This window comes from Astyanax mexicanus, unplaced genomic scaffold (genome assembly GCF_023375975.1).
Source record: "Astyanax mexicanus isolate ESR-SI-001 unplaced genomic scaffold, AstMex3_surface scaffold_36, whole genome shotgun sequence".
NCBI classification, from domain to species: Eukaryota; Metazoa; Chordata; class Actinopteri; order Characiformes; family Acestrorhamphidae; genus Astyanax; species Astyanax mexicanus.
Window position 1 is genome coordinate 2,743,614 of NW_026040046.1, and position 25,648 is coordinate 2,769,261.

Below are 25,648 nucleotides of genomic sequence, written 5' to 3' on the forward strand. Positions count from 1 at the left end.
TAGGTAAAAAAGGAACGTACAGCTGCAGAGTTGAAGTCCAGGTGTACATTCTGTAGAGGAGAAACAGGAGGCTGTTGCCCTCCTTGAGGTTGACGCTGTTGCCCCACAGCATGCTGGGAGCCCTGCTGCATGGATGAATGGGACTGGGGAGATTGCTGCTGTAAGGGCTGCTGAGATTGCTGGTAGAGTGGGTAGGGAGGAGGTGGCTCCATTGGTAGGTTGCTGGTGTCCAAAGCAACCCCCTGTAGAATAAGATAATAAGAGAATGAGGAGGCAGAAAAAACAGAGCATTTACAAGTCTGCGTACATGATCTCTCAGAACAGTGTGCCACTGGCCTTTTTCACAAACAAGTGCCTAAATTTCAGCTTAACAGTTTACACAATGCCTGCCAGAAAGTCTGGGAAACCTGTCATCACTTAAACATCACCTAAACACACCTAAAGCTAAGGAGTCGAGATTGAGCCGTTCTAGAGTAACAGTAACAGCAACTGTGCTCCAGGAGAAATGCACACTTCCAGTAACTGTACCTGAGTGATTGGGGAGAGAGAGGGCGACATGGTGGGCGACAGCTGCTTCCCCAAGCTGCGGCGCTGCTCAGACCCAGGAGAAAGAGTTAGAGGGCTTATGGGGGCAGGGCGTCTCCTGGGCGAGGTGGCCATGGCCCCTGGAGGAGGGTTGGAGAGCGAAGAAAGCCGCAGGGACGAGTGGATGGATGGATTACTGAGAGATGAGTGCAGCTGAGAGCTGGTGAGCGATGCCTGGATGGAGGGGTTGCTTAAAGAGGAGGAGAGGCCTAAAAGAAAGAGAGAGTGAGATTAAGAAGGTGTTTAAAACAACTGGAATAAACAAAAAGGCACAACTATGTGTGACTCAGTGAGAGTACACCTCAAATTAAATAAGGTGGGGCACTATAGAAATTAATTAAAAATGCAAAATAAAAGGAAAAAGTTTTTCTTACATTTACTTGAAAGACAGTGAAAAGTGAAAGACAGAATTATTTATACAGAACAAGGACTTTTCTATAGTGTTGTATTTTTTAACAGCGGCAGTGGTAGGTTTACATTCTTTTCACATTCATATTATAAGTGTTATAATGGGAACATTACAAAGTTGTAAATGCTTAACTTGAATCTTTAACAATATTCAAACATAATACCATTTATAACATGCAATGTTGTCATTGGGGGGAAAACATGAGCACACAGAAAATCTGCGTATTCCTGTTCCACCTCAGCTGCTGGCAAAAAGCTAACTTTACCTCTGTCCCTTTAAAACTAAAACCAAATTTAACATTGTGGAGGGGACGTAATGGCGCTGTGCTAATGAAAGGATGTGCGACATACCTGTCAAGTCTCCCCCGTTTTGGCCGGGAAACTACCGTATTTTACTGCTCATTCCCGCCGTCCTCCCGTATTAATTATTTCCCGTAAATTTCCCGTTTTCTATTAACATAAAAAATATTAGGCGCTGTGTGAATGGAAAATCTCTTAACCAATCATGGAGCCGGATCAAGGAGAAAGTCCCGCCTTTCAGGAGAAGCAGCCAATCAGCTTGCTGGTGTTGTGGCAAAAGGAGGAGGGTCAGTGTGGGAATTGTCAGTTGTTAGAATTTGTTGAAATCTCAAGTATTGTGGTGTAATTTATTATTTAGAAGAGGTAGAATATTGTTGAGCTGGAGAGAGAGAAAATGTGGAGAGGACTGATATTTACTGAACTGATCAGGAGTGGACTGATCAAAGAAAGAAGTATTAATTCAAAATTATTAATTGTGTACATTATTACATTGTTACATGGAATAAATTGTTGATGTACTGTTTTGCATACTTTATTAAGGAATGGATTCACTGATGGAATATATCTGGTCCATGTCTATATGTCTATATGTAAAAGCTAATAATACTATTTTTAGGTCACCAACAGTCATTCTGAAGAATTGGTGCACCCCTTGTTCAATTTTAAATCCATTAAATAAAAAATATATGAAGTAAATAATTTTTTTAAGTTTTATGGTTTTATGTAAATATCTAAAAAAGGGTTTTATTTAGGCTGTATCATAAGAATTACATATGTAGGAATGTCCAAAACATTTCAGTGTGAACAAAGGTAGGCCTATCAGATTCTAAAGTAAGGTTCACAGGTGGTTATTTTAGATTTTTTGTAAACCTGTATTAAGATATAAGGGATACTGAACCTTATTTTCCCTTATATACCTTACTTTCCCTTATTTTTAAGTCCAAAACTTGACAGGTATGATGTGCGAGCGTCAAGATCCTGAGGCCACTACCCTATTTTTTCAGCAGTTAGTGACAGATAACACAGGATTCTAACAGTTTCTAAACTTGAATGGACTTTAAATTGAGACAAACCATGTCTTCAACATAAAAGAGTGCTAAAACACAAAGAACGTTGAGGAGTAAGCAGAGCAACTCAGACTCACAAGATGGCAGGCCATGCGACATCTGACACTCAGCTCAACTAACTCGGGAAGTTGCTTAATGCATCACCAAAGTGCTGGACGAAAAGCTGGCAAACTTCACAGAAACCCTGAAAGCTGTGGTGGACAGGGTCAATGATTACACTGAAAAGGTGGGCAAAAGCAGAAAAAAACTCAAGTATCTGTCCGACAACCTAAACGATATTGAGAACAAGTCTAGACAAGACACCATCAGAGTGGTCAAGCTACAGGAAGGTACACAGGCAAGCAATTTGGCTTCTCAGTATGCTCAGTCTAGAGACAAAACATTAAAATTGACCATGCACTTAGGGCCTGTTCTCATCAAACTGCACAAGCCCATGGGTAAGCTTCAGATTTTTGCCGCACATAAGGGTAAACTGCAGCTGACACATTTGGGCAAAAGGAGGATTAATTCATCAAGATTTCAATTCATCAAGAAACTCAACGCAGCTTTAACACGGTCTATGAGGAGCTGACTGTAAGAGACAATCCTGTGCGTGACATATGATGGAGCTAAACTTGCTTTGTAGTCCCCTGCCAAAGTGCAGGCCTTTCTGGTTTGGCACATCAATGACATGGTTGAGCTAAAGGCCATATTAACACAGCAATTGTTTATCACTGCATGCAGAGTTTAAGCTTTTAACTTCGTCCAACTGGCTGCATTTGCACATCATAGTTATCTTTTTTGATCCTAACTTTCAGCTGAAATTGTCATCCTGTTTAAATTGTTTACCACTGTTACTGACAATAAGTTACTATATTGGTCATTGGCCTGTGAGTGAGGTTGAAGAGGTCCCTTTTTGAAGATTTTGTTATTTTTAAAGAACAAGAATGTTGAAAATGCTTTACTTCAGGAACCTATGAAACTTAGACAGGGATGGGTAAGTCAGGTTTTCTGTTCATCCTTTAAACTCAAGGATAAGGCACTGGTGGGTTCATATCTTTTATTTTAATGGCTGTTTAAGGTAAAGGTAAAAGTTTATTTTTTATAATTCCATTATTTTAAAAACTAAATTACATTTGTAATTTATTTTTACAATAAAGCTTATTTATATCCCAAGAGAAGTGCAGTCTTCTACAATAATCCTGACTAACAATTAAGATACTGCAAATATCTTTATACAGTTTTAGTTCTGACATTTTCCTTTTTATTTTTGAATGCGAAATCTGAATGTTAATTAACAATTATATTTAAGAAGCATAGATTACCTATTATTTAAGAAAAAAAGTTTATTAAGAACAGATTTACTAAAGATTAGAACAAGAACAATGTGAACAATGATCACAGGTTTAAACATCGGTAAATTAGGCAAACTTTCCTGTAATGTAATATAATTTAATATGGTTTAAGAATATAAAATACTCTAAACAAACAATCATTAAACCCAAATAGACCAACAACCATTGGCGTAGGACCAATCACAGAGACGGTTCAGGTATTAAGTTCCGCCTCTCAGGAGAAACAGCCAATCGGCTTGCTGTTTTTGCAGCGTGCGGAGGTGTCAGTGTGCTGGTGGGTGAAGCCTCTCCCTCTCTGTGAGATTTAGAAGCGGGACCGGGGTGCAGCTGATTTTAAGATCTGTATATACGACGATTTTTTTTTTCTAAAAGTAAGGTAATGGTGTCTAACCATGTAAACTGTGATGATATGTTTCTGATAGCTGGTTAAAAATACACGTTTCTGAATCAAAACACACAGTTTTAACCCACTGTGATTAATAAACTGCAGCTGTGTTAGTCAGTTAGCTTAACTTTGGAATTAGCTAGATTGGGAGTGAAGGTTAAAGAAAAAAAAAACTATATATATAATGTTCAACTTTCCCTTTACCTGATCAGCTAATCACTATTTAGGGCCCGAGCACCGAAGCACCGATATTATTCCGGACACTTTCACCCATTTTTGAGGCATTTCCGATACTCGAAAACTCACACATTTTGGCACAGGCCTCAAACTCGGCGAAAATTTTAAAGTTCCATAGAGGCTGGACTTTGGCGTGGTTCAGGAGCTCTATAGCGCCCCCAAACGTCGGCAGTGGCTGGGATGAAGTTTGTCCAATGTACACCAACTTTGGTACGCTCATTGACCTCCTCATAAAGAACAAGGATCACTTGGTTTTATTTGACTCCGCCCAACAGGAAGTCGGCCATTTTGACAGGAAGTTGCAAAATAAAAAGTTTCCCGCTGGGTTTCGGAGGGGTTAGGATGTTTGAAAACTCCTAAAATTTTACAGAGCTATTTGGCGTACGCCAAACTTTGACCTTAAGTTGGAATTTCGTAAATTCGTGTTTCATCAGCTCTCTAGCGCCACCTATTTTATATCACATTTATAAAAAGCTCTCAGCCTCTTGATGATTGGCAGATTCAATAAGTCTTTGAAATGATTTAGAAATATTTTGCTTCTTAAGTCTTAGGTAGATTACCTTTTAATTAGCTGTGAATGAACATCAGACATGTTTGATGAAAATTGCCAAAGGATTAGTTGATCGGTAAAATGGTGACGTAATGGCAAGCAATTGATTCACTAGAGACGCAACACTAAACCAAAGTGAAACCATGACACGGTCAGAACACAGATTATTGAAAATTCATGAAACTTGGGAAAAACACAAGAAACATCATTAGACACATTTTCAGTAGTGGTAGGACTGACTCCACCCAACAGGAAGTCGGCCATTTTGAAATATCTGCATTTTACACACATTTTTTGCATATGTTGTCAAACTACTCCTAGGAAATTCGTTGAATTCTCTTGGTATTTGGTAAAAATAAACATTGAACATATGTGATGATAAATTGTGAAGGAATAGTCGATATCTGTAACAAGGACGAAATGGTGGACGGTTGAATTTTTTGAGATTCCACATCAAAACAGGAAGTTGACACCTAGGGAATGCTAGGTGTTTTGATGAGGTTATAACTGAGAAAAGCTCACAAAATTTGATAGGCCTGCTTAACTGAGGCTGTTTTTTGATGTAGATTGAAAATGTCAAATATATACGTGTTTTTAGAGCTCTATAGCGCCACCTATACTTTAAATGAATATTTGATATGTTTAACTGTATAAAAAACTCATTACCACACACAATAATATCACAAAATTACTTTCACCGGTTTCTCGGTTTGGCCCGGAACGATTTGCGCTGTTGTGCGAGGGCCCTACGTCCCCCTGTGACAGAGGGACAACTCGTTATTATTATTATTCCGGACACTTTCGCCCATTTTTGAGGCATTTCTGATACTCGAAAACTCACGCATTGTGGCACAGGCCTCAAGCTCGGTGAAAATTTAAAAGTTCCATAGAGCATGGGCATGGGCGTAGTTCAGGAGGTCCATAGCACCACCAAACGTCGGCAGTAGCCGGGATGAAGTTTGTCCAATGTGCACCAACTTTGGTATGCTCATTGACCTCCTCATAAAGAACAAGGATCACTTGGTTTTATTTGACTCCGCCCAACAGGAAGTCGGCCATTTTGACAGGAAGTTGCAAAATAAAAAGTTTCCCGCTGGGTTTCGGAGGGGTTAAAATGTTTGAAAACTCCTAAAATTTTACAGAGCTATTTGGCTTAGGCCAAACTTTGACCGTAAGTTGGAAATTTGTAAATTCGTGTTTCGTCAGCTCTCTAGCGCCACCTATTTTATATCACATTCATGAAAAGCTCTCAGCCTCTTGATAATTGGCAGATTCAATAAGTCTTTGAAATGATTTAGAAATATTCTGTTGTTTTTCTCATGTGTAGCTAGAGGACTCTATAGCGCCCCCTATTTTGTTTAGGCCATAAAATTAGCTGTAGCTGTCTCAAAATTTCTCCAATATTCTCGATTTTTGGCAACAACATAGAAATTATCATCCCGCACATATTACCTATTGGCTTGTATTAGCTCCGCCCAACAGGAAGTCAGCCATTTTGAAATTTGTGGAAGTTTTACACATTTTTTCACAAACTCATTCAAACTCCTCCTAGATTCTTTGTCAGATTATCTCTAAATTGGGCTTGGATAGGCCCCAGACATACATGGTGATAAATTGCGATGGAATAGTCGATAGCTGAAACGATGACGTAATGAAGGGCAGTTGATTTAATGGAGACACAACACTAAACCAAATAGAAACATTAGCATGGTCAGAATACAGCTGCTTGGAAATTCATGAAACTTGGCAAAAACATAAAAGACATCATTACACACATTTTCAGTGTTGATATGATTGACTCCGCTCAAACGGGAAGTCAGCCATTTTGAAAAACGTGCATTTTACACACATTTTTTGCATACTTTGTCGAACTCCTCCTAGGGAACTTGTCGAATACGCTTGATATTTGTCAGCAATAAACTACTAACACCCCTAATGATAAATTGCAAAGGAATAGTCGATATCTTAAACGTGGACTAAATGGCGGACAGTTGAATTGCTTCAGATGCCCCATTAAAACAGGAAGTAAATACATTCTGGTGCTGGTAGGTGTTTGAGGAGGTTAAAATGGATGAAAACTCACAAAACTTTACAGGCCTGCTTGTTTTACGTGGTCCTTTGATCTGAAATTGAAATTTCATATATACATTTTTCATTGGCTCTATAGCGCCACCTAGGTTTCAATGCATATTTGACATTACGAGGATGGTCAAAAACTCTTGAAAACTGTCAGATTCCATAAGACCTAGAAACACTTTACAAATATTGTAATAAATTTTTTCATGTGTAGCTAGCGGACTCTATAGCGCCCCCTAATTTGTTCGGTAAATAAATTAGCTGTGAATGTGTCAAAATTTGTCTAATCTTCTCAAATTTTGGTAGGAGTGTAGATAGTGTGACCCTGCACATATTTGCATTTAGCTTGTATTAGCTCCGCCCAACAGGAAGTCGGCCATATTGGAATTTGTAATATTTTTACACATTTTTCACAAACTCATTTAAACTGCTCCTAAAGTCTTTGTCAGATTACCTCTTATTTCACTGTAAATGAACAACAGACATATTTGATGAAAACTGCCAAAGGATTAGTTGATCGGTAAAACGGTGACGTAATGGCGGGCAATTGATTCACTAGAGACGCAACACTAAACCAAAGTGAAACCATGACACGGTCAGAAAACAGATGATTGAAAATTAATGAAACTTGGCAAAAACACAAGAGACATCATTAGACACGTTTTCAGCATTGGTAGGACTGACTCTGCCCAACAGGAAGTCGGCCATTTTGAAATATCTGCATTTTGCACATATTTTTTGCGTATATTGTCAAACTACAAACTTTTGTTGAATTCTCTTGGTATTTGGTAAAAATAAACATTGAACATATCTGATGATAAACTGTGAAGGAATAGTCGATATCTCAAACGAGGACGAAATGGCAGATGGTTGAATTTTTGAGATGCCACATCAAAACAGGAGGTCAAAACCTAGGTAATGCCAGGTGTTTTGAGGAGGTTATAACGGAAAAAAGCTCACAAAATTTGACCGGCCTGCTTAACTGAGGCTGTTCTTTGATCTAGAATTAGAATTTCAAATACATATGTTTTAACAGCCATATAGCGCCACCTGTACTTTAAATGGACATTTCACATGTTTAATAGGATAGAAAACTCTTGAAAATTGGCACACTCAATAAGACCTCAAAATTACTTTCACCGGTTTCTCGGTCTGGCCCGGAACGATTTGCGCTGTTGTGCGAGGGCCCTACGTCCCCCTGTGACAGGGGGACAACTCGTTCATTTTCAAACTGTGTTTATTAATTTAGGATTGCAGGACTTACTGTGAGCTCTAATGAACGAAAATTAATTTAGCTAACTAGAAAACTAAAGCAGTTTCTTAACCCTGATCACTGCCCTAAAATAGTGTTTTCTATCAGATCCAACTGATCAGCTAATAAATAATCATTTATTGAGTTTACCTGTTAAAATTTCTTAGCCCTTTATGGATCCTAAATGAATCATGTATATCAGCAGTTTATTAAACACATCATACCACCACTTACTTTATTAATTGCCTTTAAACAGAGAAAGCTGTAGAATATGCAGAACAGTAGGAGTATGCAATAGAATATGTTAAGGGTTGAGAAACACGGAACTAACCTGACTTCTGTTCATATGTAGTTCACAGTAAGACCACATGTCCTGACGTTTATATTAACTTCTGCCAAAAATCTCTATGAAACGTAGTTACATCCTCTCAGTATAAAGAGGTGCTCTCAGTAGAAAAAAATTGAAAGCGCAGGTCCCAAAGTTTTTTTTTTTTTAAAGAGGAGAAAATATAATTTACAACAGAATTGACATACAATACATAATAATAATAATAATAATATTAATAATAATAATATCCAAATCTGTTATATTATTTTAAATATTAGGTGATAACTGCTATGTATATAATTCAGGCATTGCATGCATAATGTTTTATGTAATGTGGAGTAAGATGTTTAGGTTGTAAAGTCCCCTTTTCTTGGATGTAACTAATTATAAACAAAATAAAGAAAAAAATGATCATATGTGATAAAAAATAATTCCACAAATGTTGTTCTAGGAAACTATAGGGTGGACTTTGGTTCATATTCGCAAATGTGTCCCCCCCAATATCAAGCCCGCTCCTACACCCTTGCTAACAACAATAACATAATTTATAATTACCTTTTTTACTCTAATATAGGTAACTATATATTTAATAATATAAAACACTTTCTGAACAAATGATTTTTTTAACTGTATATCCTGAGTGCTAAAGCACAAAAACATATAGAAATATCGCTGCAAATATATTATCACTTTATATATGTCTGTAAATTTGTGGGTTGATAGGTCAAAAGGTTCTTGCTTAGGTTTGAAAAAAGCGATAATTTAGGCTGTGGAGCCTGTAAAAGTCACTGTTGATATTTGGCCATTGTAGAGGAAAAAAATATCTGATTTGGCTCAAAATCAAGATCGTATTGTCTGTTTATATATGTCTTTAAGTTTGTGTATTGATAGGATCAAAGGTTCTTGTCTTGTGTCCATTTAGGTTTGAAAAAAGCGATAATAAACGCTTCAGGCCTGTAAAATCACTGTTGCTATTTGGCCATTGTAGAGGAAAAATGTCCAATTTGGCTCAAAATTGGTAATCGAGATCATTATGTATATGTGTCTAAATTTGTTGGTTGATAGATCAAAGGGTTCTTGACATTTAGCCATGTAATTCATAAAAACCTACTATGGGACCTATGGTGTATACCAGTGGTGGATGCTGGTCTTTCAAGGAGGGGAAGCTCAATTTCGGCCTACATCCTAACATATGTAGTTTTATTTATACGTAAATTCTACTCTCCCTGACATGTTTTTTTGTAAACAAAAGGCATTATTTTTAAGTTTTCACTACACAACAAAAAGTTACCCATTCTTTACATTAAACAATTACATAAAAAAAAGACGCTATGACATGAATAAACACAAATTATCAGTAAAAAAAATACATTACGCAAAATCTTTAAAGTTGGTAAGGCTAGCGTGAAGTGTGTCCGTCTGTGAGTGCTTTGTTACGGTGGAGGGGCTGAGCAGCACCCGCTGGACAGAAACTGCGATAGAAAAGTGTGATAGAAGTCAGAAAGAGTAACAGAAGTCAGTCTCCAAACACAAGCAGCTACAGAAAAGCACCAGAAATAGAAGCTGGATTTGTCACTAGTTGTTTTTAATAAAGAAAATGCCATTTTTACACCAATTTTACACTAAAAGATCGCTGATTCGCTCATTTCGCTGTCAATCAAAAAGGGACTTCGCCTCAGACAGATCATCCAATCATCATGCAGAAGCTGAGCGTCCGGGCCGGCCGAGGCCAGCCCACTGCTCCATAGACCCCCAGAGACGCTGAGCGTCCGATGGGCGGGACAAAGCCCAGCATTTATCCACTTATTTTTTACATTTTAGGGGAAGCTGAGCTTCCCTTGCAGTCTTAGAGCAATTGCCACTGGTGTATACATATCATAATGATTGGTGAATGTTTAGCCTGTTAAAACCCAGCTGAAATGTGATTGGCTAATAGGTCCCAGAATTTTTGATTTATCAGGATGCCATTTTAGTATCACTTGTAGGTTACATATGAGACTCTGCATACCAAATTTGAGCTTTACAGCATGTATGGTTGCAGAGAAATCTACAGGAAAGTTAACATCATAATTATACCGCCCCCTATTGGACTACTCACACGAAACTTTACAGGCAACCTCAGAGTCTACTTCTTAACACATGTGAAGTTTCAGATTTTTTGGAGTATGTGTTCTTGAGTTATAGATTTTTAAATTAAATACGATTTTTGTTTTATTTTATCGGTGTGTGTTCATTTGCATTTTATTATAATTGGCTAACTGGCATGCAAATCTCAAAATTTTAAATATAATTATTGACAATGAGCCTCTCTTGAATTTTGTGCATTTTTTTTTATTTTTCACCTAAAAAAAGTAGTTTTTGAACATTATGCTAATTAGCGCAAAATCTAAGTAAGCGGAGCCTAGTGGTTCTATTGACCTTTTTGATTTGTCATGACCCAAGGAACAAGAAAAAAGTGTTTAAATGCGAAATTTTTTTGTTTATGAGATTTTTACGACAAGGCGTTTCCATGTGCTATAGCGCCCCCTTGAGGCCGATTGAGCTCATTTTGAGCGCTTGAGTAGCGGGAGGGAGTACTACCAGGTGACCAGGTTTCCTGCCTCTAGGCCTTATGGTTTAGGCTGTGTGATCAGATGGCAGAAAAAGAATAAGGCTATGCACTGCACACAGCGCTGCAAGCTAGTGCGAAATGTGGGGAAGTGAAGGAGCGCAGGCCAGAGCTGTGTGATTATAACACTTTAACTTGTGCAACTTAAAAAAAAAAACATAGTTCCACAGTTTGTTACTTTACTACACGCCATAGCTTTATATAAAATAAAAAATAGCATTCAAAAATAGACGCCTACCTCACAGACCATTTTCTTGAGCCTGACCCAGCCTGGGGAAAGTGGTGGGAAATCTCGGATTCAGGTCGGGCTCGGGCACAGAATCTAAACTCTGGGACAGAGCTACACTGAGGAACCCTGAGTGTTCCGGTAAGCCAGGGCACTATCAGCCAGCGGTTTGTACCACGTAGAAACTGAACGGAAACTCCTTTATAACGCTGAACTACAGCTGCTTAAATAACGGAACGGCGGTAGTGAGGTTTTGGCATGGACGATAATCGCTCAATATCGTCACTAGCCTAAATTATCATGATATTCGATAATATCGTTTATCAGCCCAAGGCTAGTAAGAACCACTTTAGAAATTATAGCAACCACCTGGAATATGTAAGCAACTGCCTAGCAACAGTTTGGCAACCACTTTAAAGATGATAGCAACTGCCTACCAACCACTTAGCAACACCTTAGCAACCACTTGGAAAACGTTAGCAACTGCCTAGCAACTACTTTAGAAATGATAGCAACTGCCTTAGCAACCAGATAGCAACAAATTAGCAACCACCTGGAAAACATTAGCAACTGCCTAGCAACCACTTAGCAACCATGTGGAATACGTTAGCAACTGCCTAGCAACAGCTTAGCAACCACTTTAAAAATTATATCAACTGCCTAGCAACCACTTAGCAACCATGTGGAACATGTTAGCAACTGCCTAGCAACCACTTAGCAACCCCTTTAGAAATGATAGCAACTGCCTAGCAACCAGATAGCAACATCTTAGCAACCACCTGGAAAACATTAGCAACCACTTAGCAACCATGTGGAATTTGTTAGCAAATGCCTAGGAACAGCTTAGCAACCACTTTAGAAATGATAGCAACTGCCTAGCAACCAGATAGCAACACCTTAGCAACCACCTGGAAAATATTAGCAACTGCCTAGCAACCACTTTAGAAATGATAGCAACTGCCTAGCAACCAGATAGCAACACCTTAGCAACCACCTGGAAAACATTAGCAACTGCCTAGCAACCACTTTAGATATGATAGCAACTGCCTAGCAACCAGATAGCAACACCTTAGCAACCACCTGGAAAACGTTAGCAACTGCCTAGCAACCACTTTAGATATGATAGCAACTGCCTAGCAACCAGATAGCAACACCTTAGCAACCACCTGGAAAACGTTAGCAACTGCCTAGCAACCACTTAGCAACCATGTGGAATACGTTAGCAACTGCCTAGCAACAGCTTAGCAACCACTTAGCAACCATCTGGAATACGTTAGCAACTGCCTAGCAACTGCTTAACAACCACTTTAGAAATAATAGCAACTGCCAAGCAACCAGTTAGCAACACCTTAGCAATCACCTGGAAAACGTTAGCAACTGCCTAGCAACAGCTTAGCAACCACTTTAGAAATGATAACTTACAGCCGCGGGGTGTGCTTGTGCTTTTTGGAGCGATATATCGTACGGTTTCCTAAAAACTTCGTAAACGTGCGCCCTTTTTCCCATAGACAATGAACTAGGAAAATTTTGAACGGCCGTGAACGGCACAATTTTTGAGATACAAAGACGAAATTCGGATGACCTATAGAACTTACTGTTTTTTTTTTTCGAAAATATGCTTTACAAAACGATATGGAAAAGTTCAAGAAGTATGAATACTTTTGCAAGCCACAGTACCAATCAGTCCATACCTTTTGCAGATTTCGAGCTTTACGAAATGATACGTCGTACGAATTTCGTATAATTGTCGTACAAAGTTTCCTCATAGAAATGAATGGGGGGCCCACCCTTCAATCTCACACACGAGCAGCTCTGCGCACGGAACCCCTTCTCTCCCCTGCTCCTCCAGTACTGTGAGTGTATGGAGGAGCTGCTGTATGGAGCAGCTATCAGTCAAAAGTTTGGACACCCCGGCACCCCAGCCAGGGCTTAGCAACCACCTAATAACTGCTTAGCAACCACCTTAGCAACCACCTGGAGATTGTTAACAACTGTCTAGCAACCACTTAGCTATACCTTAGCAACCACCTGGAATATGTTAGAAACTGCTTAACAACATCTTAGCAACCACCTGGAAAACGTTAGCAACTGCCTAGCAACCACTTAGCAACCATGTGGAATACGTTAGCAAGTGCCTAGCAACAGCCTAGCAACCACTTTAGAAATGATAGCAACTGCCTAGCAACCACTTAGCAACCATGTGGAATAAGTTAGAAACTGCCAAGCAAAAGCTTAGCAGCCACCTTAGAAATGATAGCAAATGCCTAGCAACCAGTTAGCAACACCTTAGCAACCACCTGGAAAACGTTAGCAATTGCCTAGCAACACTTTTAGAAATTATAGCAACTGCCTAGCAACCACTTAACAACATCTTAGCAACCACCTGGAAAATGTTAGGAACTGCCTAGCAACCACTTAGCAACCAGTTAGCAATCATGTGGAAAACGTTAGCAACTGTCTAGCAACCATTTAGCAATCACTTTAGAAATTATAGCAACTGCCTAGCAACCAATTAGCAGCCATGAGGAATACATTAGCAACTGCCTAGTAACAGCTTACCAACCTTTTTAGGAATGATAGCACCTGCCTAGCAACCAGTTAGCAACACCTTAGCAACCACCTGGAATACGTTAGCAACTGCCTTGCAACCACTTAGCAATCACGTAGCAACCATTTGAAATACGTTAGCAACTGCCTAGCAACCACTTAGAAACCACTTTAGAAATGATAGCAACTGCCTAGCAACCAGTTAGCAACACCTTAGCAACCACCTGGAAAAAAATAGCAACTGCCTAGCAACCACTTAGCAACCATGTGAAATATGTTAGCAACTGCCTAGCAACAGCTTAGCAACCACTTATGAAATTATATCAACTGCCTAGCAACCAGTTAGCAACACCTTAGCAACCTGAAAAACGTTAGCAACTGCCTAGCAACCACTTTAGAATTGATAGAAACTGCCTAGCAACCACTCAGCAACACTTTAGAAAACACCTAGAAAATGTTAGCAACTGCCTAACAACCACATAGCAACACCTTAGCAACCACTTGGAAAACATCAGCAACCATTCTTCACATGCTTCAGACAGAAACAGCTTAACAACCATTTTAACGTTTTAAATGTTATTAGCATACTTTTCCAAGCCAACCTAAAGTTCGTTCACAAACTTTCCTTTTCTAGTTTTTATACTGTTAATGCTTTTAGGTTAATACAGTCATACTGTAAAGCCATAATATTTCCTAGCCAACTGTGGTGCTATGCAATAAAACAGATCCTGCTGAATGTGCTCAGTCTAAGCTTGGCTAAGACACTGAGGAATTGTTTGGTAGCTGCTGGACCACTGAGGACAAAGAAACCAGAGCTGTTTATGTGCAGCCTATTCTGTTGGGTCAAAGTTCGCCGTGAATCTGGGATTTAGCCAACGTGCATCCAGGATGGGAGCAGCGGGCCAGTGAGAGCAGTTCCCAGACATGGGTCTGACTGAAAAGTCCAAAGATCAAGAAAGTGTAAGTGAATATAAAAGGGGGACAAACTGCATTCATTTAGCAGACTGTGTAAGAGTAGCCCCAAAACAAAGGATAAAGTGTGGCTGGTGTGGAGTTCTGAATATAGTGATCAGTAGCACAACCCAGTCCTTCTTTTTCAATCATTCATTAAGATCCATCTTCATGCTGTAAATGCATCCTGTTTTCCACTTCAGTCATTTTCCTTTAAAATGATTTATTTTCCACATTACTGGAACTGTCAATATTATACTTCTCTACTTAACAATAGCAACAATTGTCATCATTTAAATTCTCTTTTCATTTAAAGTCTTCCTTTGTCTTCTATCTGAAAACTGCTGCCCTAGCATTTCATGTTGAGTGTAATATAATAATATTCATACAAAAATTAGTGGTTTGATATCTACACTGTGTTCAGTAATTAATCTTCATAGCTCTTCTTCTGGGACTCTTTACAGTTATCATTATATCAACTCCTGGTTTAGTAAATCAGTTTTTAATAATGTTAAATTCCATGAACTGCTGTAGATATTGTAAAAAATAACAGCTTGCATTTTAATTACAAAAAAAAAAGACCAACAGTTTTCTCGTTTGCCCAGACATTCTCCTTCAGGAAATCTTGCAGGTCCTGAAGACAATCTGCTGTAGACAAGCTGTAGATATGTTCTTTTCTGAAATGTGGAGTTACTTTTAGACCAGATATAATGGGACACATTTGATATTGGTGTGGGTCTTTTGTGATAAGTCTTTGCTGCATTCTTAGGGTAATTTTTGCTAACCAGACAGTCCTGGTAAGGTTGGCTCTCACTGTGGTTGGCTGTATTCCCATTATAAACTTTTCCAGAGCGATAGAGCTCAAAATATTTCTCATTTGTTTCTGATTTGCTTTGGATATTAACATGATGTCTAGCTTTTGAGTATCATTTGGTCTACTTCGCTTTGTCAGGCAGGTCTTATTTAAGTGATTTCTTGATTGAGAACAGGCAGTAATCAGGCCTGGGTGTTGCCAGGGAAACTGAACTCATGTGTGATAAACCATAACATGACCATAATATAACATATAGGAGTTACAATAAAAATAGGAGTTACAGAGGTACTAAATTTCTACTTATCAATCTGTCTAACTGTCACTGCCCACATACAAATTGGCATGGATATCAAGCAATCCTTCCAGCAGAGGGCAGTTCAGAGTCAAACAACAAACATGGTAACGGTGTAGGTAATGATAAGGTGCTTACTATAAAAAGATGAAAGTGGCAGTGTAAACAGTGGTGTAAAATCTTTAAAAAAGTTTTGTCTGAAATCTGTTGAATTTATATTATAATGAAAGTGTTTCGCTTGAATAAATGGCCACACTGATTGAGGTTTTCCAGTGGTATTGGTTAGTTTTGTATGTATCTGTAAGCTTTTAGAAAACACGTACAGATCAAATAAATGCAAAAGCCTCTGTTTGTATCAATTTCAATATTTAACGTTATGCAAAACTCAGTCTAATAAGTTTAAAGGATAGTGATGGTTGTACACTACAATATGGACTCACTTACCCTGAGAATTTCCAATGCCTAGGTGCATCATGGCTGCAGGCAGGTTTCCAGTGCTGCTGCCCCCACTCAGATTAGGATATCCCACCTCCTCAGGGTCGAGGGGAGTGGGCAGAGGAGAGGGGAAGTGCAGGTTACTAAGGTCAGGCAGAGAGCCGCCTGTGTTTAACATCCCCTGGTAGTGAGAAAGACCAGCATTCTGCTCTGGAGATGGGAATATACTGTAAATATAGGAGAAACAGGACAACCATGGACACTGCCATTACTAATTACACACAGAAGACGGGCTCCACAGTTACTTAAACAGTTAGTAGTTATGTAAGGCACAGAGAAAATACTGAGCTAAGTTCAAGAAAGCCGTTCAGACATACTTGATTCCAGGCACTTCACAGGATTTGGGCCGTGAAGACAGAGACTGCACCTGCCACAGAGGAACAAATACTTAACGGAAGTCTTACAACTAGACCAGGGGTGTCAAACTAATTTTGACCGAGGGCCACACATTGGCATATTGGCTGTCCTCTGAGGGCCAGATGTAACTTATAAATGTAATAAAATGTAACCAAATGTAATATAAAATGAATGTAATTACTCCTTAATGTTAAATAACTCTCAATATATTATTTATTCAATCAAATATTACAGTTGCATGGAAAAAATGTTTGCTTGTTGCTCTATTAACATAAATCCTTTTAATTTGTCATGTTATGAAATCCAAAAACTCCATCAATCAAGAACCAAACTATTCAAGTGAATAGAAATGACATCAAGTTATATTAACTTTGATCAAAGCGTTTGATACTGAAATAAGGCTTAATAAATATAAAATCAAAAATTGTGAGCTGTTAAGAACATGTGACAGATTTAGAATTTCCTCAGATTTAGCAGTTCCTCATCCAACCACTAGTCGGAGCTGCAGCAGCAGCAGCACAAGCCCGCAGTCTTTACTCAGTCAGAGCTACAGCCCAGCCACGGGCTACAGGGCTCAGCTGAGCCAGTCTGAAGCGTTTTTAAAATTTTTAAGTTCTTCTGTGTATGAAATAAAGATTTTTAACCCCACTAAACGGATAATACAGCTCTCTACAGTTCATCTTTCAGCCCAAGCAGCTAACAGCAGCAGTTTAGAGCAGCGTCACGGAGGCACTGCTCGGATTACATTATAAACAGGTCAGTTAGCGCGCTGCTAACCTCAGGATGTTTATAACTACGGAGTTTAGTGGACACACCACGGCTGCAAGGTTAAACTGTTGAAGGCTACTGGAGACTATTAAAGGCTATTAGAGGTTATTGAAAGGGTTATTGGAGCAGAAATCAGTACAGGCTGGTTAGATAAGTGATTCATGTCCTCGTACTTTGCTGAGGTGAAACTGCGACTAGCGCTGTCACAGTGATGTTTATCAGGTATTGTCTTATAAATATTTACACAGAATTTATACCTCTCCTAAAAAGCGTTTATTTTGGTCAGTAACACTCTTCGTAACACAAAAGGCATACCGGTCATTCGCCTTGAAGCACAGCCGTCCGTCTGCATCAACTTTTCTTTTTCTGGACATTATGGGATAAACATGTCTCAATTCCACCCGCGAAGTTACACCTTCCCTCTGGCAGGGTTTCCACATCAATGACTACACTGCCGTGTAGTGGCAGTAAGCTGTAACTTCGCGGGTAATACAATCGACAAGCATTCTGGGAAATGTACTTTTTGGTCAAAGCACTCTTCTGACCTATTTATTATAGACACTAAGATCTTACAAGCTCTCGCGGGCCTTGTGTTTGACACATGTGAACTAGACCATAACGGCAAATGTAAACATGCCACAAAATTGAGGACTTCACATCTCTAAACATCCTTAACTTACTACAATTAAGATAACACCCTGTGGGGCAGGATAATATTATTGAAATGAATGCATGTTACTGATATGTGATTAGTTCTTTGTTCAATAAACACAATTTTAGACTTTTTTTTTTTAATACAATGACAATTATTCTGAAGTGTTACCTCAGAGGCCCATATCAGCTTAAACACTGGTGCACTCAATGTAAGGTTATGTAAATTATGGGTGTTCTAGCAAGCCCTACTTAGTTGATCCATTTGTAAAGTTATGTTTTTGGTATTTACCATTCCTCTATCCACGGTGTCACATGTGTACTGGGAATACAGCATAGAATACTAATATTACCACCCACAGTGGACAGTGCAGTGAATGGTAATGATTATGACCGTGATTGTGTTGCACCTCCACGCCAGAAAAGATCGCTCTCACCTCAATTTGACTATATGCACACCTGTTTCCTGCTTTAGTCATTAGCCTGTATATTAGGATGCCGTACCTGGACCTTGGTACTAGCTACCATGCATAATTTATACTTAGCTTGGTATATTCTCCTCTCAGCTTAGGTCATTTGGGCATACAATGCACCGATGATCGGTTGCATCGCAGATACTGGTGGCCCCCTTCTTTGGAAGACACAACACTATTTATATAGGACTTTCTCACCACCTGCAGGTTTACTATATCTTATGGAAATCCCTAGACACCCATGGTCACACCTTGGCATTTACTTTATTACTGACTTACCACCATCAAATGGTTAAACTACCATCCAAGTCATAATTAATAGGTTCTCTCAAGGGCGTATTAGCGGGTTTTATATTGGGGGTAGGGTTGCAGCGGTAACCGGTTTCACGGTATACCATGGTATTAAAATGCACGGTTATCATACCGTGTGTGTTTGCTTATTACCGGTAAAACGCAAGCCAGCGGAGAAACTCACCCACGCATGCGCAACTCTGCTCCGCTTCAGCTGCTCAGCACACAGCGGTGAGAACAGCAGAAAGTGCATCAGACTAAACAAATCTCCGTCCGCCTAAAAAAAGGCTAAACTAAAATCAGCAGTGTGGGACTATTTCAGAGACCCGCCGAACGCACCCGAGGATGGTTATCCGATTTATAATCAATGTGGCCGTAAAGTCACAGCTAAAGGTGGACATACGTCAAACCTGTTCTCCCATCTCCAAGAACACCACCCCGCCGTGCAGCTCAAAGTATGTGTTTAGTTTATAATTTTAATCTGAACATAAATAAAACCTCTTTGTAGTCGTGCACAACCCATGCGGTAAGCGCCCGCAAAAGCGCTGAGTTATCCGAAATTTGGGCACGCAGGTACAGGCGTGAAGTGCGTGCTACGATGGATTCACGTGTCCGTGTAAAGGTCCTGGCCGGACTGGATGTGAAAGACGCCATTCATTTACATGCGTTCATTTTCAAATTCTGACGTGCCTGTTTTTCATGTGTTAAAACCAGACTCTGTGTGAAAGCCTTAAAATAGAAATCTCTATTGTGAGGATCATGTCAGAAATAAATCCCCTCTTTCTGCAGCATCTGCTTATATACCAACTTGGCAGTAAAACGGACGTTTACAACAGTTGTTGATCAGACACTGACCCAGGCTCAGTTTATCAGATATTAAATAATTTAAACTTAAATATTGTACTGAATAGTTTAAACACAGGATCTTTACTTCTTAGAGGACATGTAATGTGTGACACGTGTGTGTGTGTATATATATATATATATATATATATATATATATATATATTTTTTTTTTTTTATTATTTTTTTATACACCCTTAATGACCTTAAGAGTAGTGGAAAAACCTGGTTTCCTTCACCTAATGGTATACAGTTTTTTTTTTAAGGAGACATTATCTGTATAGTTGTTCCAGGTTTCTACAATAAATAGTTAATTGAACAAAAACCTTTGTTGTAATTTCTTTAAGGGTCAGTTTAATAATATATGTAACAAACTGTGATACCGTGATAACCGTGATACCGCGGTATTTTCTGAGACGGTTATCATACCGTGAAAATCTCATACCGTTGCAACCCTAGTTTGGGGGCGACACATTTGCTGAGCCAAAGCCCACCCTATAGTATAGTGTCATAGAACAACATTTGTGGAATTACTTTTAATCACAAATAAACCCTTTTTTCTGCATTATGTTTATTATTAGTTACATCCAAGTAAAGGTGACTTTACAACCTAAACATGTTACTCCACATTAAATTTACTGTTGTTAGAAAATAAATATGCGTGCAGTGTCTGAATAATGTACATATGATAAAAACTTGTTACCACCTAATATTTAAAATAATATAACAGACTTGATTATTATTATTACTATGTATTGGCATGTTAATTCTCTATATTTACATTTTCTCTTTTTAAAAAACGTACTAGCATTGAGTCCTGCGCTTTTAATTTTTTTCTACTGAAAGCACTTCTTATGATGGTGTCCTTTTTTGAATAATAACTTTACGTTTCATAGAGATTTTTGGCAGAAGTCAGGTTAGATCAGTGTTTCTCAACCCTGTTCCTGCATATTATACTGCATATCCCCACTGTTATGCATATTCTACAGCTTTCTCTAATATAAAGGCACTTAAAAAAGTAAGTGGTGATATGATGTGTCTAATACACTGCTGGATATAAAATATTTATTTATGCGCCATTTTAGGCCACACAATTTTAGGGGAAAGACCAGGTTTAAAAAACTGCTTTAAACTACCGACAAAGTACTGTACTAAATTCTGGCTATCCTCTACATCCAGCTTCTAGATAACTAGTTGTTTTGTTCATTATAGCTGACAGTAAGTCCTGCAATCCTAAATTAATGAACACAATTTGAAAATGAAATAGTGATTGGCTGATCAGGTACATCAGGGCAAGCTGAACACTACATATAGTTTTTTTTTTTCTTAAACCCTAACACCCTATCTATCTAATTCCTAAATTAAGCTACCTAACTTGACAAGCTGTATTTTATTAAGCATACTGAGGATTTAGTTCAGAGACGCGTCTTTTTAACTCATCACAGTTTACATGTTTAGCTCCGTTACCTTTCTTTTAGAAAAATCTCTGTATATCCAGACTAGTTATAATATCAGCTGCTGCTAAAACTCACAGCGAGGATGAGGGGTTTTCTTGATTGGCTCTTTCTCCTTAGAGGCGGAACTTTCTCCCTGAACCAGCTCCATGTTTAGCGTTTAGAGATACACAGCGGTACAGCTGAGGTGAGCGAAACAATATCATTTTTGGGGGGGACAAATCCACCTGTTTCTAATATCCCCCACGGATCCTACGCCAATGGGTTCTCTTAATCCTGCAGACTGATACTTAGTGTACTACCAATGCCCTGGGAATGGCAGAGCCATTATTTGAAAATGTGTTCTGGTTTATGGCTTTTACTAGAGATTGTGTCAGACAGAGGTCCGCAGTTCACTACGCAGGTTTGATTGGAGCTCCCTTGTTCCCGGGACGGAGTAGGTTCAAAACTCTCTGACTAGCTCATGCACGGGACTCCTTTTCAATGTGTTTTATGGTTCCAACACAGATTTCTGTCTGTAGGCACTGAACTCACAATCTGCCAGATGTGGAAGAGTGGATGCACAGGAGGCAACAGCCCTGGGAGGAAGCTTACATCTGGCATTCAGTGGGCGGTTTATAGGATGAAAACAGGCAGAACGTAGAAGAGGTGATACTTTACAATTCCAAGTCAGGCAGATAGTCTGATTATTTAATTAGGACTTAAAAGTCCTCTAAGAAGTAAAGTCCACATTTTATTGGGCCTTTTAAGATTGTTCAACAGTTCACCCTTTTGTCCTATCAGTTAGAACTGCCTGCTCAATATCTTATTGCTCCCTCCTTTCATGAATTCCTGCTTAAACCTCTGTCTTTCTTTCAGAATTCAGGGTCACTGGCAGAGCCTCCCACTCTACTGGTCTTAGGCATTAGCTCTGTATATAGATTTTTTTTTAGCAATTTAAAGCTTTTATTGTATTTCGTCTGGTCTTTATTTCCTTTTGCTTATGTTTTATTATTCTGATTTTTGGACTTTCCTTAAGTGCTTTGTTTGCATGGATTGGTACTTTTGTTATAGAATCCAGTTTTTGAATCCTTCACAGTGGTCTTGTGTGGCAGTTTTTCATGAGACATTACAAAAGACATGTCAGCTTTTAACCATTCTAAGTTCCCACCCAGTAGCTCAGACTCCAGATCAAACAATGTCAATGAGTGTGAAGGTGCTTCTTGGGTATTACATTACACCAGTCAATCACATATTTTCAAACACACTGCTCAAGACACTGGCAGGAGATAATCAATACTAATCCTATTGCATTTTCTAGGCTAATTCGGGGCAGAGACCAATTATGCACTGTGTAATTTATTTACTATGCAATAATCTACAATATGATTAGTATATATTTTGAGGACAGTTGAAATTTGCTATTTTTTGCATTATGTTCTCCCTCTTGTCTATTTCTAAATATTCTAAACAGAGGATTTATGCATTAATAATTAAAGAAGTCTCATATTCTTATTCAAGTCACTTACCTTTTTGGCTTCCCAGAGCTGCTTGGGCAATGGCCTACTCACACCAATCAGACTCTCCTCATTAGGAATGGTAGGGAATGAGAAGACTGCAGGAAAAAAGAAAAAAGTGAGACCAGGGGCGGTTTTGGAAGTTCATTTGTTCATTTGATTTCATTATTCATTTGATTGAACAGTTACTGTGTATCAAATTTGGGGGGTAAGTTGAGAGCATTTATACATACATATACTCAAAATTATTAATTTGCTTTTTGTCAGACTACAAGAGATGGTATTATGTTTATGTAAACACAACCAGAATTGTGTTTGGTAATAGCAAAAGGAGATTAAATTAAAGCAAAATAAGTTACTAGTTATCTGTAACTTGATTCGGTCAATAATGAAACTATGATACAAAAGGCAATCGGCTCGTTCCACAGCGCTGACGCGAGGCAAACAGCCCCGGAGATCAGCTCGTTCTAGATGTTTCTTTTCTTGCTGCTGCGAAAAAATTGGTGAGCTTTGTTAAGCTTTCTGTGCTGGACTTCCTTTGCTTAATTTTCTTTCTTTCTTGGGCACCCCTGGGATAATACCGTTTGATGGTTGTTCCGAAGCTACCTTAGTCTACCTCGCCTAGCTAAACTTGCATGTACGGTGTCTTTTTGATGTTAAACAAAAAAAGAAATAATGCGTTTCATTTTTTTTCCGCCAACCTTTTGGCCAGTAGGGGCCCCCTGGTCCCTGGGGCCCCAATCAATTGCCTGGTTTGCGTGGTGGTTAAATACGCCCCTGGTGAGACCTGCAGCTGTTTAAATGTTGTTCTGGGTTCCATTGTGACCTCCTGGATGAGTTGTCCATGCCATTTTGGAATAATTTCAGTAAGCTAGTCACTCCTGCGAAGGTTCACCAGTGTTTCATGTTTTCTCCATTTGTGAATAATAGCTCTCACTGTGGTCTGCTGGAGTCCCAAAGCTTTAGAAATGACTTTATAACCTTTTCCAAATGGACTTTGTTTTCTCATCTGTTATTGAATTCCTGGGGGAGTGGGGGAGAGTAGAGCTGGGCGATATGGGAAAAAATCTTATCACGATATAGTTTTCCATATCAGTCGATATCGATATGTATCACGATATAAATCAAATCACTTTGTGTCACACTTAAAGGTTTGTTTTTATTAGTGAGAGAATAAGGGAGTGATGGAAGTTTTATCACAATATTTTTTTCTGTATCTCCATAATTATTAGGGCTGGCCCGAATAGCATTTTTTGAGCTCCGGATATTTGGCAGTAATTGGTAGCGAATATTCCAATATTAGTTTTTAAAAAAAACAAATTAATCATGAACGCGAGCCAGAACCCGAGCTTGAACGTCAGCCTGACTCAGGCGCTGCATGAACTCGGGCTTTTTTCCAATTTTTTCCAATTTTCCATGACTGAAAAAAAAACTTGGGCTATAAGCTCAATATTAAATATTTCGTTTGTTTAGAAATTATTTTATATTCTTAAACCATGTTAAATTATATTAGATTAGTAGGGCTGGCCCGAATAGCGTTTTTTGAGCTCAGAATATTGGGCACTGATTGGCAGCCAATATTGGAATATTTGTTTTTAAAAAGACGGATTAAAAACTGATTAAAGTAAAACAAAAATTGCAACTCGGCCCCTTTAATTCACCACAAAGTTTTCCAAGACCCAGCCGGAAAAAAAAAGATTTCCCACCTTTTCCTCAGCTGGGTCGGGCTCAAAAAATGATTTGTGATAGGCTGTTTTTTGGTTTGTTTGTTTAAGCACTTAGGCTTTTGTACTGCTGCAGTGCAATATTTAGATTTTATATTCTGAAATTCGTTAGGTTTTATTTCTTTTAGCATTTTGAACTTTTTTTCCAATTTCAAATTTATTTTTTTCTGTTCGTTATGTTCTATCGGTCCTTGCGTTTTTTGTAGTTGAAGTTGAATTTAATATTGAAGTTCAATATTTCTAATTTATATTTTGAAATTCGTTAGATTATATTTATTATTGTATTTTGAGCTCACTTTAGTTGGTTATTTTCCAAATTCATATCTATTTTTCTGTTATTATTAAATGTTATTAGCTTATTAGCTTAGCTTGTCATTTAGCATACAGAACTTCTCACGGATTTTTAATGAATGTTGATTTATTAATTTAAAAGCTGTACCTTATTAAAAGTATTTTAAGCCAGACAGACACTGTGTGATTTTTTAATGAGTTTATCTGCACTTTTAAATGGTTTGTCCTGTAGGAAACGCACACGATTTGTATGCTGACACTGTTGTCTGACTGAGGAGCTGCTTTCCGTCAAATGCAGCCTGTAGGCAGGAAAAAATCCAGCCAGAACCGACCATATCATGAGCCAGTTTTAAAGCCAGTAATTTAGTAGAGCATTAAACTACAAATCTGAGATGTACCTGCTGTACTTCTTAATCTCTGCCCCCAAAACGGTCCATTAACTTGCTTGACAGACGCGTCAAATCCCCCGCGAGCACGCGCGGCGCACAGCGCACCGATTAATTCATGCGTTGAGCTTTAAACGCGCAGCTGAGCTGTAATTGGGGAAATATCACAAAAATCACAGTGTGATTTGTTACATTAAAAAAAAGACCATTTTCTTCCGCCTAATCTGAGAGGAAAGCGGTGTTCTCGACCGGCCCGAGTTCATGCAGCGCCTGAGTCAGGCTGGCGTTCAAGCTCGGGTTCGGGCTCGCGTTCAGGCAGATAATCTAAATGATAAATGATTTTGTGTTTTTGCACTTGGGCCATAAGCTCAATATTAAAAAGTTCGTTTGTTTAGAAATTATTTTATATCCTTAAACCATGTTAAATTATATTAGATTAGAGGAAAGTCATTTAGACAT

The 25,648-nt window shown here is 38.7% G+C and overlaps 1 protein-coding gene across 3 annotated transcripts in view; it reads right to left on the minus strand.

Moving 5' to 3' along the window:
* Positions 1–25,648, minus strand: part of crtc3 (CREB regulated transcription coactivator 3) — a 99,750-nt gene that overhangs the window by 19,428 nt on the left and 54,674 nt on the right. For all 3 annotated transcript variants that reach the window (XM_049473272.1, XM_049473273.1, XM_049473271.1), the window contains 5 exons: positions 22,801–22,886; positions 16,773–16,822; positions 16,405–16,622; positions 529–794; positions 21–242 (listed from right to left, as the gene is read on the minus strand). In XM_049473272.1, the coding sequence (XP_049329229.1) occupies positions 21–242; positions 529–794; positions 16,405–16,622; positions 16,773–16,822; positions 22,801–22,886 (842 nt within the window). The remainder of the gene's footprint in view (positions 1–20; positions 243–528; positions 795–16,404; positions 16,623–16,772; positions 16,823–22,800; positions 22,887–25,648) is intronic.